Source organism: Heloderma suspectum, chromosome 8, assembly GCF_057233095.1.
Source record: "Heloderma suspectum isolate Gila_16-S chromosome 8, 16-S_ref, whole genome shotgun sequence".
Taxonomy (NCBI): Eukaryota; Metazoa; Chordata; class Lepidosauria; order Squamata; family Helodermatidae; genus Heloderma; species Heloderma suspectum.
Genome location: NC_139465.1, coordinates 43,668,333 through 43,687,280, shown reverse-complemented (window position 1 = coordinate 43,687,280; position 18,948 = coordinate 43,668,333). Strand labels below are relative to the sequence as shown.

At 42.3% G+C, this 18,948-nt stretch overlaps 1 protein-coding gene across 3 annotated transcripts in view; it reads right to left on the bottom strand.

The window, feature by feature from the left end:
* Positions 1-18,948, bottom strand: part of GLG1 (golgi glycoprotein 1) — an 88,645-nt gene that overhangs the window by 33,027 nt on the left and 36,670 nt on the right. For all 3 annotated transcript variants that reach the window (XM_084812201.1, XM_084812198.1, XM_084812199.1), the window contains exons 3-8: positions 18,231-18,317; positions 7,602-7,817; positions 6,595-6,798; positions 4,864-4,935; positions 3,794-3,977; positions 689-903 (exon numbers count right to left, since the gene is read on the bottom strand). In XM_084812201.1, coding sequence (XP_084668327.1) covers positions 689-903; positions 3,794-3,977; positions 4,864-4,935; positions 6,595-6,798; positions 7,602-7,817; positions 18,231-18,317 — 978 coding nt within the window. The remainder of the gene's footprint in view (positions 1-688; positions 904-3,793; positions 3,978-4,863; positions 4,936-6,594; positions 6,799-7,601; positions 7,818-18,230; positions 18,318-18,948) is intronic.

Genomic DNA, 18,948 nt, shown 5'->3' with positions numbered 1-18,948 from the left:
GAACTGGGACAAGTCCTGTGCTTGGACCACGGGCATCTCCCACTCCATTCTAGTCTCTTCCTGGTTTCTTGGTTGTTAGTAAACCCTGGATGTGACTCTTCAGATTTGCATCTACAACCATGAGGGCTAGAATCCTACCATTCAACACACACAGCTATTCCACACACAGTTCTCTCCCTCTCACAAAAATTAATGCCCATGTCAGGAAAGGTGTGTATCTCATTATAATATGATTTGCACTTCCCAAACTAATATGTGAACCAGAAAGTGCTTCTCCAATCATGCAATGCTCCAATCAGAAAAGGTGTACAAAACTGCATCCCTTAGGAGAAATTGCATACAAAATGCCTATAACAGGGGAAACTGCATACATAAAAGAATATAATTAGGGAACATTGCTTGCAAAAAACTGCACATTAGCAAAAATTGTGTACAAAAATGTGTATCTAAAGAGAATTGCATACGAAAATGTATACCAATCTTTGTGTGGAACTTAACCAAAAATTAGTAAACTGATGCAGAAACCAGACACAACAGGTTGTGTTTCAAAAAACTGAGTTGTAGCAAATGAAAGAGATTCATCTATCTCTGCAAGACACTAAAAATGTCTAAAAATTCAGACACTAAAAATCAGCAGGCCCAGATAAAGTGTATACGATTACGGCCGAGACAGAAGTAAGAACCTTACCGACTGCTGACAGTTGACGCCCAAACTCCCCTTCTCTCCTCGCACAACTTTCATCAGACAGTGAAGAGTGCGGCCCTTCCGGTGCAACCCTGAGCAGTGGTGCTCAATCTCAGTGCGGCAACCGAGGATGATCTCCGGGCTCAGCGAGAAATCCTCCATCAACATGCGCCGGTAATCCAACATTTCACCCTGGCACTCGCTGCTCACCTGCCGACCTGAGGCAAGCCATGGGAGATACAGATTATAAGACCTCAGCGTACACATGGCCAAGGCACACGTTACATGTGCAATGGAATCCCATCAGTATAGCTGGTGCTTTCCTGCACTTAAGACTGCATTGAATGGCACACCAAGAAAACTAATTCTGTGCACGAGTCCATATGTTAAATAATTTGCTCATGCTGCAACATTTAGGAAGGTGTTTTTCCTCCCTAATAATTTTGAGTTATTTCATAATCAGAATGCTGATAACAAGGAAGGGGCGGGAAGCATGAGCCAACTAGGACACAAGGATAGGACCAAGGCAAAGAGGACCCCTAAAACACCTACCATCTCCTCAGCTTTAGAATTTTCAGGCCTATTTTAAGCCTCTCCTTACCACAGGGCTGCCTTCTATTCTCTCACAAATGGTCAGAGAAAGTCAATGGCACAGAAGACTACATAATCCAGGCTGCACTGGAGTGTGGATTATAATCAGGGCTGTGGCTTCTTGATATACTATACAGGTGCAACATTTGCTTTCTAGAACACCAGTTTTCTTTGCACTGTAACGTTTGTGCTTGAAATGTGTGAGCAGTGACTGATTCTAATGCTGAAGCAGCAGAGGGGAAGGATAGGGAGAGAAACGGATCTGGACAAGTCTTCCAGGAAATCGGGGATGGGGCTTCAATGATGGGTACAGCTGGTCATCCCATCCCTATCATTAGCGGCAGAGAGAAAGAACACCAAAATCTGAAACAGGGATTGCCAAGTTGATGCCCTGCCAGACACAACATGCCAAGTTTACAGCAAGCAGACAACAGCTGCAGAAGAAAATACCACCATGGTCCTTAAATCAACAGTACGTACTGCCCAAGGCCACCTGCCCTGTTTGAATAGGATCTTACCTGCCAAGCCACAAAACCTGGGGTTATTTAAAGAAGTCATATGGGCAAGCCCTTCCCCTCTTGACCCATACCAAGAGATGACAGATGAACATTATTTAGCATTTATTTGCTTTTCCTTGAAGAGAACAAAGACCATGAACATTAACCTCAACACCTTCAACAAATTACTTGAAAGCTCCCCAGTGTGAAAACTTGAGAATGGGCTGCCACACGGCAGAGGTAACACAGCCAGCAGGTCTTCCACAGCGCTGCTCAGCTGAGCCAGCATTCAGAGTATGGCCCACAGCAGGCTTCTCCCTTGGTTAAGTACTACTCAGCACAGAAAAGCCTGCAGAGATGGCCTCACACTTGGGAATAGGAGCCAGTTCTGCTATTCTCAATCTTTGGCCTTGCCTCTTTTAACAGACTGCAGTGTGAAGCAGTGAGGCTTTTGGAAGATGACATCATTTAGTCCAAAAAATGTTCATGCTGACTCAAGAGTAATCAGGGAGGTCCAAATTCAATTCCAAAACCATAAAGTGGATTTTAGCTCTATTACTGTTTAGAGTTGTATCCTTCCCAAATACTGACAAGTGACATTTTGAAGATAAATGTCACTGCCTTGACCTCACACATTAACGTAAGACCCATCCACTGAAACCAAATATAGTGGAACTGTTCAGAAGCACAAAGTCCACATTTTGTTCAAAGAAATAAAACTGATTCCACAGCTCAGCAGCAAAGCGCATCCTTGGCCTGGAGAACGTCCCAGGTTCAAACTCTAGTATCTCTATGCAGGGCTGGGAAAAACTCGTTTCTCTTCGAAAGCCTGGAGAACCACTCCAAGCCAGCACAGACAATACCGAGCTGGCTGGCCCAATAGTCTGACTTAGTACGAGGCCCAACAGCCAGCTCCTAGTGCCCTTCCTAGTGTTGCCCCCACCTGAAAAAAGGGAGAGAAGTGGGAAGCCTGGACTGGACATGCCCTCCCAAGGGCTCCTTTTGCTTTCCTCTGGTCTGGAAGAATGAATGTCAAGAGTACATCACAGAAAGAAGACCTCATGGTCTCCAGGGAGCTGATGGGACGTATTCATCATACAAGTGGACCATTTTGATTCAACAGCACTAGTGAAACAGATGGAGGTGGAAATGCATTCGCAGCGGAGTCCCAAATGCATTCGCACTTTTTTTTCTGGTCTTGCATAAGTCTGCACATTCAAAAGTCCATGGCTATGAAATTTGCATAATTTTCCCCTCCACTTTATGGCTCTGCCATGAAATGTGCATATCCTGATCTTGAAATCTGTCTATCTTTATGATCCCCTCATTCCCTGCTCTGCCTTGAAACATGCCTATCTTTACCTATCCCTTCACCACTCTGTAACCCATATGTATATCTGACAACTAACAATGGAGACCAGTGGAGGGAAAGGGCAAGCACGAAGGGGGAGGGGGAGCCAAAAGCAGTTGGAGCTGCAGGAGAAGGAGCTTTTCAGGCGAGTGTAATTAGTAGACTTTTTTTAAAAAGGTGTTGGCTAGCAAAGCAAGCCCAGAGGTGGAGGATGAAATTGACACGGACATTGACAAGAGGGGGATATCAGTATGCTGGGTTAAACAGCAGACAGGCAGCCCCAAAGTAGTTTTTTTTTAAGTCTGAGAACACATTGCCACATCTATAAGGGCTCAGAAAATTAATTACATTTGGTGATCTGATGCAGGGGGTGGAGAGGAGTTTCCCTTGGTAGCTGACAAACCCAGGAGACTAATTGTAAAAAGGGTGCTGACATAGGGCTGAGGAGACAAGTTCTGCTGCAAAGGCACCTAAGATACATGCTGGAAGTCAGCGTGAAGACTGAGGGGGAAAACAAACCATGGAAAGCCTCAGAGCAGCTGATCATCTGTTGGGTTACCCATGGTGGCTTATTCTCAGGATGGCTTAGCGTGGCATGCAAATTTGCTCTTTTGTTTCACAAATTCTTGAACATAGGGGGAGGAGAGAGTGGGAGGGGTTAGGCCTTACCTCTGTGCACAGCAGATTCTAAACACATGAGCAGGTAGGAGAGTCGGGCCTCCCGGGAGCGAGGAAGGTTCTCTACATTACAACGGTACTTCTTCAGGTCACTTTTGCAGGACTTTGCCAAGGAATAACTAACTTTGTAATCTTGAGCAATCAGTTTTTGTCGGGTTGTCAATGCATCACGACACTGAGGAGAACAAGTGAGATGTCAAGTGAACCGCCAGCTGTCACTGGGGCACATCAATGCACCACTCCCCTGTCACTCACAGATTAACCTGGCCAACTCTGGACAAAGGGGTAGAACAGAAAGCAGCCACCGGGCCTTCAATTTTGGGGAAAAGCCACAGCTAAAAATGGAACACACTGGTGCTGGAGTTTAGCATCCAAAGGTTTCAATTCTTCAAGGCATATACTTCATTATCTTTAGAGAAGCAAGACAGCGTGTGTGTGTGTGGGGGGGGGGGGTTGCATAAAGCAGGACTTCACAATTCTTGAAGCATACCAAGACACTAGCATAGCTTTCAATTTGCTCTTAATTCCACCTCTGCTGCCAAAAACAGGACGTGTTTTGGCAGGAAGTGATGGGGGCATCACACCTGGACTCGGAATCAATAGGGTGCTTCGTGCTCAAAATATTACCTCTTTGGGAATATAGAAAAGTATTCAAAGATCAAAAATCTCTAGGGAAGATAACCTTCCCACTCCCCAAGGAACTGCAGGACTAAGTAAGTGACTGCTCCCACACAAGAGAACTCTATAGGTCAGAGGTGGGCAGCTTAGCTCCAAAGCCATGGACTACAGATATGGCTGTCTGGGGGGGGCAGGGGGGGGTTCTTTGAGCCTGTACTCAAGCTTGCACATCCTCTCCCCCACCGCTGCAGACTCCCACAGACATATACAGACAGGTCAGGATATGAGCAACTCTCAGCTAACATCAAGTTGCATATTACTTGGTTTCCCCTTACATGCAGCTTGGGGCACACAGGAAATGAAGTTACCAGAAATAGAAACTTTGGCGTCAAGTGAGGCAGTAGCCTTGATCCAACATTTGGCCAGCTTAGTGGAATACTTACCTTTTCACTCATAGCATCTTCAAACTTGTGGTTAAAGAGACATTTGTATACCCTGCCTTCCCCAGCCTGAGTCTGTGAAACAGAGCAACAATAATGGTAGCACAATTCATTAGACGACACGTTAGAATTCAACCACAATATGTATTTTCAAAAATGTATTTACCCCATGATTATATTTATATCCTACTCACCCTCCAAAGAGTTCAGGGCAAAGTACATGTAATTATCCCATATTATCATAATAAACCCACTAAAAAAACCCAGTGAAGTCAGTAGAGATGTGAAGGCCCAGAAAAACACCATAAAAATAAGACAAAAAGGGTTTTTTTCCCATGTTTTTCCCTGAGGACTGCTTTTGTTTTTTCTGAAAAACTGGAAAAATTGAACAGCTCTGAATTATGAAATATTTTCTTTTAGAATGTAAGACAAAGTGTTTATATATTGTCACCCAGCCTTTACTCCCCCTCAAAATGATTTCTAAAAACTATTGTATTAAGAACACTTTTATAAAAAGACTAGAGATGTAAATTGTCTGGAAATAATGAAGCAGTGGGGAAAATTATTCTTTTAATCTTCTCTGTAAGATTCCCAGCATATTTCTTTCATTCCTTATTAAAATTATTGATCTAAAGTATATTGTCCTGATAGACATTTATGCTCAGTTTCCCAACATGTGAGTAGAGTCACCACTGTGCATTCTTGACAGCTTGCATTTTGTTCTATAGAGTCCTGTGTTTCTGATGCTTTAGCAGTCATTTAATGTAGTTCTAATCTATTCAGACAATAATTACAAATTTACTAACTGAGTTTACTTTTAAAAGTTTTAACATAATGATAATTTTACAAGCAAACTAAGACATACATAAAATAACTTTAGGAACAGACAAGCTGCTTTATGTCCCTAAAGTAGCCCCTCCCCAGGCTGCTGCCCTCCGGATGTTTTGGACCACAGTGCCCAGCATTCCTGACCATTGGCAATGTTGCCTGAGGCTGATGGGAGCTGAAGTCCAAAGTATCTGGAGGGCATCAGGTTGGGGAAGGCTGTCTTAAAGCAACAAAGTGATTTTAGATCTGTAAAGAGCGCTAAAAAAATAAGTATTGCTTATTATTCACGTTTTTCAAAACTTCCAATTTTTCCTGGAAAATCCCCCCCCCCCCCCCCCCGGCCTCAAAATTTCTGGAAATTTTACATCTCAAGAAGTAGGTTAGGGTGACATGCAATGATTGCCTAAGGTAGAGATAGGAAACCTGTTGCCCTCCAGATGTTTTAGACTCCAGCATCAAGGATTCCTAACTATTGGCCATGCTGGCTGGGATGTGAGTTGTCCAAAACACCCACAAAGCACCAGGTTGCTACCCCTGGTCTAAGGCCACCCAATGGGCATCTTAGCCCAGCAGAGATTTGAACCCAATGCTCCCCAGTCCAACTTTATTCACCACATCTCACCAGCTGCTTTTTATCATAGTCCAGTATATTGCAATTTCAAGTCTGCTGTTGTTTAACTATGTTGTATCTTTATGACCAAAACGTATATCTGAACAGAGTTCAATAGACTGAAATAGTGTACGAGCAGGCTAAATTATTTACATTGCACATTTGAGAAATCTATCACTGTCTCTCTTAATTTGGGATAGTTCTTCTACGCATATAGTAGGGCCGTGACTGTATGACAAGGCAGGGGGAGGCGGATCCTTGTACCATGGGGAGGAAGAGGAGAAGCAGCAACTCACATTTTCACAGAAGCGCTCCCGATCATCCCGGCAAGCAAAATAGAGGTGCCGGTCCAAGTGGAAATCATCAGAGGAGAGTTCAGCCACACGGAGAATCGCCTTCTTGCACTGTTCTGAGACCTTTATTCGGGACTCACTCTCTTCTGCCTCTTTCACCAGGCCTTTCTCCAAGCAGGCCACCACCTCTCCTTGAGAATGGGCATCCTGAATGTAGAGAAGGTTAGCCAATAGCAGGAAATACTTGCATCCCACCACTTCTACCTGTTGCTTCAAGAGTCTATAGAAGCATGAAGGTAGTTGAAAGTATAATCCTTATGTGATGCTGAATCACCGCTCCCTATATTCTGCAGGTTAACACACAGGGGTCCCCAACCTTTCCGTACTGGTGGCCACATTTGGAGTTTTAAGAGCTGTGGACACTCTCACAAAACGACTGCCATGGGATGGGGGCCTTGCTCATTTATAAAATGGGCAGTCACAAAACACTCATTTCCAAGAAAGCAAACTGGTGAAACTAAAAGCTAAATAACTTGCTCAAGAGCTTAAGTACAAGACGGAGGTGGGGTCTGAGCTCTAAAACATAAAACCACTGTTTTGAACCCAAATATACATGGTGCTTCACTCTGCAGCATGTCAGCCTCCCAGTTAAATTTGTTTTTAATTTTCCAGAATAAAAAACCAGGACGCACAAGGAACCCGATGGATGTCAAGAGAAGTGTCTGTGGGCACATCAGGGCCCATGGGTACCACACTGGAGACTCCAACCATTAACATGTCTCAGTGGAACACCTGAGCCTGAAAGAGCCTGCTGCAGCCTTAGTCTGAGGGCACTTTCAACCTAATAAGGCTAACAGAGCCTTCCCAAGACGTCCTTCCAGAAGACAAGTTGAACTCACTCCTGAAACACTCTTCTGCCAAGCACTGGTACAAAATCATCAGCATTGTTCCTTCCTCTCCCCACTCCTATTTAATGGACATAGAATCGGCAACATTTTGGAACAAATTACCTTTTCTCCAGGTCGAATGCTGCCACACCTCAGGATGTTAATATCAGCCCTGCAGAAATCCATGAAGCCACAGATCAGGCGGTAATCACTGAAAATTATGGCTGTCATTTTGGTGATGTATTGGTGACACTGGTATTCGGTGATGTTTCCTCTGTGATCTACCAAGCAGGACACCAAGTAACCTTTTCCAATAGGCTCATCAGCACATTCTTTGATCTGTCCAGGAAGATCCATGACAAAAACACGTGTGTATATCACCTGGTGTTTGTGGAGAAATTCATTTACTGCCTTCCCAGCAACTGACACTCAGGGTCTGTCTCTCTCCATATAGGGAGACTATGCAAAAACCTTGACACCAATTTTAAGAAGAGGGGGTAGAATAGATATAAGAAGCAACTGTGGATCCCCTGAAAGTAGCTGGAGTGCCCCCCTCCACTGATCTCACTCTGAAAAGCAAAGATGTAATCACTAGAAGGACCATTAAAGCAAAGATGCAATCACTCACCAGCTTATGGTATATTTGTTGGAATCTCCAAACAAAAGATTGCTCCCAAGGACAGAGAGGCAGCACTCGGAGAATCCAGGAGGGAGTCTCAAATATAGGCAGGGTTTCTATCATTCAAGTAATTGAAAACCACCTTAAATTTAATCCAGTACTCTTCAGGCAGCCATGTATTTAAAAACACATGCCACATGACTGTAATACCATAGTCCCATAACAAAAACCCATATTCTATTTTTTGAAAAAGCTGCAAGTGACAAAGCACTATGATTGCTATATTTATTATTTATATACCTCCTTATTTGATAAAAAGCCATCAAGGCAGTGTACAACAATTTAAAACAATCAAACCTTAACACAATAAAAAACAAGAACATTAATAACACTAAAATGTTAAAACTATGTAATTTAAAAGGCTAAATTAAAAAGATGTGTCTTTACACCCTTTCTAAAAGCCAAGAGAGTGGGGGCCACTCTGAGGGAACGCATTTCATAGTTTGGGAGCAACACAGGAAGAGATTGCCTAAGCCATTTAGGGCCTTAAAGGTTAAAACCAATACTGTGAATTGAGCCTGGAAAGCAATTGGCAACCAGTTGCAGGTCTTTCAAGAGAGATGTAATATGGGCCTGATACCATGCTCCAGTTAGCAGCCTAGCTGCTGCATTTTGCACCAATTGAAACTTTTGGACACTCTTCAGGGGTAGCCCCACGTACAGCGCATTGCAGTACTCTAAACACTATGTAACCAAAGCATGGATAATTGTTGCCAAGTCAGACTGACTCAGGAAGGGTCATGACTGGCACACCAAGTATAATTGAGCAAATGTGCTCCTTGCCACCGCCGCCACCTGAAGACCCACGGACAGAGAGCATTCCCAAGCTATGAACTTGATCCTTCAGGGGGTGCAGAACAGGTTGAATCTCAATCTCTAAGTCAGGTCAACAACACCGCCATCTTATCGAACCCAAGCAACAAGGTTCAAGGGTTTTCAATGTTTCCTTGCTGTTAGGTGACAAAGAGCAATAAAGGTGGGTGTCATCAGCATATTGATGGCACCTTACTCCAAAGCTCTGAATGACCTCTCCCAGCCGTTTCATGTAAATATTAAACATGGAGAACAAGACAGAACCCTGTGGAACATCAGAGACCAATGCCTGTGGAGTTGAACAGTAATCCCCCACTCTGCCTCTCCTTTTTACCTAATACAAGTGAATGCTTAGGCAGGGTAATGGACTGAGGGCCAGCAAACTGAGACTCAGGCCAAACAAGATGGAGATATTGTTTGTGAGTGGCTCGTCTGTCTGGTTAAGTAGTGTTCACCCTGTGTTGGAGGAGGTTACACTCCCGCTAAAAGATCAGCTTAATAGTTTGGAGGTACTTCTGTAAACTTCAGTTAGTCCAGAACAGGGCAGCACTGGGACTGGCCAATACTGTGCTATCTGCACCTGGCTGCCCAGCCATTTCTGGGCTCAATTCACAGGCTCTTAATTTACCTGTACGCTGCCCAGAGAACTTTGGTTACTGGGCAGTCTAGATGCGTAATAAAAGTTTTGCAGGTCCCACTTGTTTAAGATGAAGTCTGTTTACATGAACTGAAAAAGTAATCTTCCACAAGAGACTTTAAACAAAATAGATATAGATTCTGGGGGCATCAATCAACTCAGCAATGTTTGTTTCTGCGTTAACTATAAAAAGTATCCAAAATACATCTGTTCATAGTCATACAATATAAAATATTAAATATTAAATTATATAGAAGTGTATGATTTCATAGTTCATAGAACATTCTGCTTATATTTTGGACTTTCAGTAGTTAACAGAGTCTATTGAATAAAGTTGTCAACTCCTCATCCTTCATAGAACAGACTAAATTAGCAAGTTTGACATTAATGTATTCCATATTTGTCTCAACTGACTACCAAATTTTAGTTTCCATCTTTTCATTTGGCTTCAATTTCAACTCCCAGGGCAGCTAAATTAATAATCAGTTTCATGTCTCTTATTATTACTATCATGTTTTAATGAGTCCTAAGATTGCCAAAGAATCTATTGGTAATGAACACCCAACTATGATATTCAGAAGTTATGAAAGAATGCACAATGGAGACAAGCAGGCGTTCTTAGAGTTACCTGTGAAAGAAGCCTCAGATACCAAGACTCTAGTTTTGAAACACCTCAAAGGCAAGACCTCCTGACCTAGTGCAGTTTTAGTTTATTTAAACTAGTGTGGGCTTGTTTCTGTGGTTTCCAAATGCTCAGGCCAACAGAGACATCCACCATCACCTCACAACCAGTGCTCGATTTCTTCGGCACATGCAACAAAAGCAGCACCTGATGACAAGGATTCCCACCCAAAGAGAGCAGAGTTACAATGGGCCAGAGCACAGGCCACAGAAATTCTTCATGCAGGTTTCATTTGCCAGGTGAATATTAAGTCACTACAAGGATGACAAACATATCCAAAGACATCTGGTCTCTGACCTAAGGAGAAATCTCACCCTTAACAGCAGGGGCTGTCAAGTGTTGACTGGAATGGGAAGCAAAAGGAGAGGTGCCCTATATAAAACAGCTCAAATCAGCATCCTCTCAGCAAGGACAAGTCTAAAAATTAAACTCTTCCTGGAACACAAGTACCTGTCAATCAATAAAGTCCATGTGTTGGTTCCCTGAGAGGGCATGGAGAGATGGGTGGCTTTTAATTACTGGCACTGAACTGAGCCACCATAGAAGCTTCACAGCACCAGCTTGTTCTTCTCTTCTTAGGGCAAGATCAGCAAAAATACCAAAAGGGTTTGGACAGCCCTGAAACCAGTAAAACAAAGTTGCAGCCAAAAATTATCTGAACTTCAAAGCAGTCTGGGTTTATAAATGAAGCCAATGGCAAGACAGGGCAAATTTTGTTCTGCAAAAGAGACCTTGAAGGCATGAACAAAGTACTGCATGAGCTGCTTCTTGCTACACAGATATCAGAGAAATCCAGCCTTTATTAGACCCTGAAAACACATTCAAGTTTCTGCTGTGAAGAAGTTCTGTTTCAAGACGATTCCTCACTACACTGCACTATACTATTTCCCTGTTTGGGGAGTGCTCTGAAAGAAGCTATATTCCCATGCTTGGTGACTTGAATATACTGAGTTCAGATTGCATTGGAGCCTCTCTTTTGATAAAGGTAAAAAGATGACTAAGGGAGCAATCCTATGGCCGCTAGACAGCGGCTAGACGGCCATAGGATATGCTGTTTTCTGGGAACCGACCTCAGACACATCCTATGTGTCATACGGCAGCCTCCTCTCCCTCCCCCGCGACTAGACAAAAGCAGGGCAGGAGAGGCACAGAGGGAACTATCCCCCCGTGCTTCTCCTGCCTTGCTTTGTATAGGCGGTCGCCTCCGAGTTCGGAGGTGGCCACCTATCTAGTTAGGATTGCGGCCTTAATACCAATTGTAGCCATTGTTTAGCATTTGTCTAATAGTGAAGAAAACTGACTGCATCACGCAGCATCCTGATCCTAGTGAGAAGGCTTAGAGATGGCTTTAAAACTGCAATGCTGAGCCAACAGGCCAAGCTAGAGATGAATTTCCAGTGGTGAACTGAACTAGCAAGGCTGTAATGGGGAGGCAGTACAAACTGTTTGTCAAGTTCAGCAACCTTCTCAATTTAACTTTGAAAGAATTATCTAACTAGATTCTAGGGAATGCCTAGGATTATGACAAATAAAATATCTGTATCAAAGAGGTAATCACAAATTCTAGCCAAAATAAGTTTTTAAAAGATTCTGTAAAAAAACAATAACAACACAGGTACTTGCAGCCTGCCCACTTAGGACAGAAACCAGGATTCATAAGATACATAAGTCATTAAAAAGATAACTAAGTGACCAAGAACCTGCCATTGTGGTTTCCCATGAGTATAAGCCTCAAATCAGCCCTCCACTTTGCCTGAACCTCCTCCAACAGAAGGTTCTTTACTTATGGGAACAACAGGCTGTTCTCACAGATGTCTGTTGGTGGACTCTCGTCTACAAGAGTTTATACCATAATAAATTTGCTAGTCCTTAAGCTGCTACAAAGACTCTCATTGTTGCCTACAACAGACACTTGTCTTCTTGCAACTGCTTCTTGCTTAAATACAGATGTCTATCCAGTTGCACAAGGACAAACTCTGCCAGCCCGCACATTAATAAGTAACTTTTGTTACAAGAACACTGACACCCTCTCAAAGCTAAGCCTGCTCTCGGAAGGAAGCAGAGTTTCCAACAATTACTGTTTCCAAAATATATGCAAAAGTGACTGCAGACATGCCCTTGCAGGAGATTCAAAAAAACAGTGCCAGGTGGATGTCAATGCAGCCATCACTTGAAATTACGATTTTTTTAAAGTCCTAAATGTACCTGAACATTTCTATAACTGTGGCAAAAACAGAAAATGCAAGCTACTTTAATTTGTAACAGCCTTGCCTTCAACATTTTCACCATGCTTTCACAATATTAGGCAAGCATCTAAAGACACCAAAGCCTAATTCTCACTAAGGTGCTCAAGCTGTCAGGAAGACTCTACCACAGACAGTGGACTGCCTGCTCCCCCTTCCAAAAAAACATCATAGCATGCCTGAGAGATGAGTTCTGGCCTTGGCCTCTCACATACCAGCAAGGAAGCTGTAAGGGAAGCATTCAGAGCAGCCCACTCACAGATTTACAACCACCATGAAAAATATGCAATAGACAACTACTGGGGGGGGGGGGGGTGAAAGCTCCTTCAACTATTTTGACACAACCAGGATTCATGGTGCATCTTGGCTGGATGGGAAGAAAGCATGCTAGCGTATTAATATGCTATCAAGTCATGAGGCCAAGCTGCTTGTCCTGACTATGTCTGCTGGCAGACATTTAGCTCCATTAGAACCTTCCCATGTGCAGCTTTAAGCATACTGCAATTTCATGCTCTCTCATAGAATCATAGAATAGTAGGGTTGGAAGGGGCCTACAAGGCCAAGAATCCAAGTCAGAGCATCCCTGACAGATGGCTGTCCAGCCTCATTTTGAATGCCTCCAGTGTGGGAGAGCCCACCACCTCCCTAGGTAATTGGTTCCATTGTTGTATTGCTCTAACAGTCAGGAAGTTTCTCCTGATGTTCAGCCGGAATCTGGCTTCCTGTCACTTGAGCCCATTATTCCGTGTCCTGCACTCTGGGATGATAGAGAAGAGATCCTGGCCTTCTTTTCTGTGACAACCTTTCAAGTACTTGAAGAGTGCTATCATATCTCCCCTCAGTCTTCTCTTCTCAAGGCTAAACATGCCCAGTTCTTTCAGTCTCTCTTCATAGGGCTTTGTTTCCAGTCCTCTGATCATCTTTGTTGCCCTCCTCTGAACCCTCTCCAGTTTGTCTGCATCCTTCTTAAAGTGTGGTGCCCAGAACTGGACACAGTACTCCAGATGAGGCCTAACCAGTGCTGGGTAGAGAGGAACTAGTACTTCCCGGGATTTGGAAGCTGTGCTTCTATTAATGAATTATGACAAATAAATTCATAATTTATTGAATTTTCATCTTCCCAAATTTTGAATTTTCATCTTCCCAAACTTTAAAAAATCTACACTATTGCATGTTATAGTACAATGATTTTTAAAGTTATGGGAAACCATGAGGCTCCCCAGAAGATTAGGGTTATATTCTAGGGCAGCCTTTCCCAACCTAATGCCCCCCACCCACACAATGCATTAGATTACAACTCCAAGAATTCCCCAGCCAGCAATGCTGGTTGTGGGATGATGGGAGCAGTAGTCCAACACGTCTGGGCCCTTAGTTCACACAGAGTTGCAATGGGCCCAAGAGGGCTGGCCAGTGCTTCATGGAAACTGACTGCATTGCATACTGCCCAGCACCCTCCATTGTATATAGTGTTTGTATAGCAGATACATCAGGATACTTTGGCAGTCGATGTGGAAAGGGTTCTCTCAAGGGAGAAAGTCTGGGGGACGGACGGACCCAGAGACATATCCTATTGGAATGTGAAAAGCCTATAAGCGTCCTTAAAAACCCATTTTAACAGCTATGTAAATTCAGTGTTTAACCGGTTTTGTGGCTGGAAATCAATACAAGTTGTCTAGCGTGTGCAAGTGGTGTTACTACTCAGACTGGATTTTTACAGACTCGTTCACTGGATGACTTAACACGCTGCCTACCTGCATCATTAGCCATATGTTGCATAAAGCATCAACGTCACATTAAAATCCTGCATCTTCTGCTTTGCATTTATACGCTTTTACCTAAGGTATATAGTACCAAATCTAGAAATATGAAAAACAGTGTTTGTGTAAAAAATGGATGTTAACTTCACTGCAATAAGGAACCATTTCCCTACTGAAAAATAGGCTACAAACAGCCTGAGCGTAAAGACCTATGATCTGAACAGTCAAATAAAGTCTTTGGTCAACTGATCCACAGTTAAATATGTCAATTAAAAAAATTATTAGAACAAAGGAACAGAGAGAATTATGCTAACTACAAAACACAAATGTTTACTAGAAGACTCTGGTCCTTTCACAGATCTCCAAGCCAGATACATTTGGGTGCCCCTCATCCTTCGGCAAATGAAATGGACTCCGTGGCACTCTTAGGCACTTGACTTGTGCCACTGTGAAGATGGCTGCTTTATGTGCACACTTCACACACTTCCTCCTGAATCCAATCTTCCTGTTCCTAAGTGCCTGCAGTTACAAGCATGCAACCAACAGAAGCTAGGACATGTGTCTTAAGTAGGAAGGGAAAAAGCAGAAGTTCCTTGGAAGAGTTGCAGGGCATGGGTGTACTTCTAAATGAGGGGTATATGACCATAACGCCTGCAAATCTAGGAAGCAAAGGGGTCCTCACTGTTATTAGATGACTCCATGATGCCATAAGAAGGTAGGTCAATACGTACACAAGGGTGTTTATGACTATATGAAAAAACTGGCAATATTTGAAAATGACCAAATGAAGCAGTTAAACCAGCATGCAGTCAAATCCTAGCAGACCAGCTTATGGAGACACTTGCTACATTTGTCATTCATGCAGGTCCCTAAGTCAACTGGAATACCTGGTCATCAGTTCACACTGATGACCTAGAAGTGAAACCTTCCACTGACCTGGAAGTGACACCTTCCACTGACCTGGAAGTGACACCTTCACACACTTATGTCACATTTATCATCAACTTCCACTCCTGCTAACTAACTCAAAAAGCTCCCAAATCATACACTGGGAATTAAAAAATACAAAGTTTTGCTAGTTAGCTACTTCCTTCCCAATGTATTTGTTCTTCCAAGATTATCTGTTCCCTGGGATTAGCGTAGATTAAAACTTTCCAGATCTTGCCATCAGTGCAGGTGCTGCCTTGAAGCACAAGAGAAAAGAAAGCCACAGTCAACACTGACTTGCTCTTGGAGGAAAAGTGCTCAGAACATCCTCAGCGGAGCAATATTAAGAGAACCTTTTTACTGGAAAAAGCACTCAGTGTGCTAATGACCCGAAGGCAAACACTTTCAGCAATGATACAAGCAATTATGGATTCATCAAAGGCTGATGCTCTTCAAGTAAACATAGCATCCTGCCACCATTTACCCTTCAATCTATGAGGAGAATAATCTATATAATTACTCAAGTATATTATACCCAGTTAACTCACCACCTTAAACACTACTTTTTGTACCATGAATTTATCAGATGTTAGAGAACAAACAATTCTAGACTTTTTCCTAAACGCTGAAACATACTCAAGTTAAGAATTTCCATTTATTGACATCACTAACCAAGTCTGAAGAGCATTAGCAATTTAAATGGTACTGCAAATTCTAGATTAGAATTCTAGCGATTGTTAGTCCATTCTACTGAAATTATAGTAAACCAACAACCTATATCAACTCCCATGAGTCTTTTAATCATAATCTAGTTACTTTGCAGGTTCTGATTTTCAGCTACAGACTGGGTTGGCCCCTCCCCACAACTGCAATGGATGATTTAATTATTCACCACTTGGTTCCCTTCAAACAGAGCTCACTTTTTTTTCACAGAAATCAAATCTAAGAAAAGTTTTAACTTCACTGCATTTATTGAAAGATTCAAAGTGTAGGTGTCCCTTAATCCCTTCATGATTTGTTTACAGGCCATATGTTACTGGCATATCACTGTACTTCAGCCTGCACCTGTGTTTATAAAGGTATACAGAGACTTTTGTGTGTGTTCATATTTCATTTTGCTCCAATTTGCAATTAATTATGTTTGCTTAATTATACTTGACATTTTTATATTAAAAATAAAACTTTATTGTACATTGTTAAAGCAGATGGCCTAATTCTCAAAAAAAGCTTTGCGGACATCAATAAACTCCCAACTTTGAATTATAGCGAAAACCATTGTTATTTGAGGAATCTGCATGTCAAGACCTTTCTAGGGAAGTGTGTTCCATGAAAATCTGTCAACGGCAAGGGAGTCAAAAAGGGATGACCAGCTGACTTTGAGAGAGAGAGAGAGACAGAGAGAGAGAGAGAGAGAGAGACAGAGAGAGAGATAGACAGACAGACAGACAGTCAGAGAGAGAGACAGAGAGATTAGCAGTTCGTTATTATTCCCATTTGTTTCTTTCTTCAATTCTCCTTTAAAAAAAAAAACAAAGTCTATGCCTTTTATCACTTGTTAAAGTTCCCTGGAGAAATACGTGTAATCCTCACTACAACTGTTGAGGAGCTCAATCCGGAGTAATTTATCCTGCTGCTCCTTGACTATCAATATTATTGTGAATTGTGATGAGATAGGCTGTTGCTTTCCACAATAAACCATTTTGCCATTTATTTTGTCCATGCCCTAGTAACATCCAGATTAGATTACTGAAGTGTGCTGTAGGTAAGACTGCCTTGGAAAGATACTCAAAAACATCCGTTTTGTAAAGACTGCAGTAGTTACACAATTGGCTGGAACCTACTGCCAGAAACATACCTTGCCAGTACTGAAAAAATGCTGCTAGTTTCCTATCTATTTCTAGGCACAAATTCAAAGTGCTGGTTTTAATCAACTGTACCACCTACCAAACATACCATCATCTTTTCTGAAAGACGTTCATTAGTTCGCTTCCAGCCATTAAGTTTAGGCACTGATCTGAGACATCCACCACCCCATCTGGATCAGATGAACATGAGAAATACTGATGACATTTCTCTAACAACCTCTTCTCAACAGTTTCATGTAGGTGTTAAAGAGTGTAGAAGCTGAGGTGGAACCCTGCAGCACCTGCTAGCATAAATGCCACAGGGTGGTACAATAACCTTTCCAAATCACCTTCTGGAACCAAACTTCCAAGTAGGAGGGAAATCACTAGAGCCCCCACTTCCCTGAAAAGTGTTCCAGAATACTATGAAAAATGGTATCAAAACCTTCTTCAAGATCTAAGAAAATCAGAAACATTGTACTCCCCTTGTTCTCATCTCAGGGGACGTTACTAACCAGAACCACCAAGGTAGTTTCAGTTCCAAAACTGAAAGCAGATTGAAATGTGTCTAGAATACTAGGGTCATCTGCATACATTTAACACTGTGCCACTAACCACCTGCTCAAGCATCTTGCCTAAGAAGGGGTGGTTTGCAACCAATGACTGCTAGAAAACTTGGAATGGTCCAAGGAGAGTTTTAAAGAAGTGACCTCACAGCTGCTTCATTTAAGCCAGTCAGGACTTTCTCTTACTGAAGTATTCACTACCTCCCAGACTCAAATCAGTCACTCTCCCTTGATTTGATGTTATCAACCAACAATGGCCAAGGGCAAGCCTATCTTGTCAATATCCTCAAGCAGCAACAACTGGAAATTATCCAAGCAAAACCAATCACTGTATCTTAAACTGTTACTTATAGTTCTCATGTACTCTTCCCTGATAGCAAAACGAAGATGGTCTAAATCTAAAATAGAGCATAATGTTCCACTCATGAAAACAGCCTTAGAAAATAAATATCCCAGTTTGCAGCTGTTATGCGATACTGAGAACATATTAATAAAGCTCTTTTAAAATGCATTCAGTGTTTTCATCTCAACAAGAGTTTAGTACTTGCTTTGGTGAAAATAAAATTAAGATTCCCACTCCCCATCCAATCTCCCTCAGTCTTACCTCTAACATGGTGGATTTGCAAACCTCTCTAGCCACCGATTCGAATTTTGGATCTGTAGTCAGGTTCAACTTATAGTTCCACAACAGCTAGAGAGAAGACAAGAAACACAAAATAAAGCTCAGGTTTTTTACATTGCAGAAGTCTTTCATGAAATAGGATAGCAAACAAGCTTTTGGTTCAGACTTAAAGCAACAACTCAGCCTCAACTAACAATAATTGTACTATGGTCTTGAGACTTTGTGCAGCTTCAAGTCAGATTTAAATCTATGCAAGCACAAGCCAAACAATATATTCCTCATACAGCAGTTTTCAAAATATTCTCAAGAACGTGATATTAATATACTGGTCTCCATTAGGTGAATCTAAGAATACTGACTTTAGGGGAGAATGCACTTGCAAGCAAATTGCTCAGCTTTTTCTGAAGTTAAATGAGAACTTAACTGTTATACCATGAAGAATCAGAAAACAAAAAGAGTGCAATGGTTAGCAAGTCTGGGCTTTTGTACTCATGATAGCACCCACCCGCCCCAATAGCCTTCTAACAACTCCATACTATGAGACCATCCCAGCACTAAAATAGTTACGTATCTGCTGTCCTCCAATATTCTTAGTATTTTTTAGTGACATCTTACTGTTGTATAACTGTTTCAAGCAGATGAGTGACAAATTAATAATGGTAGACCCTCCTCAGTGTGTTCTTCCACCGAGGCACGACTG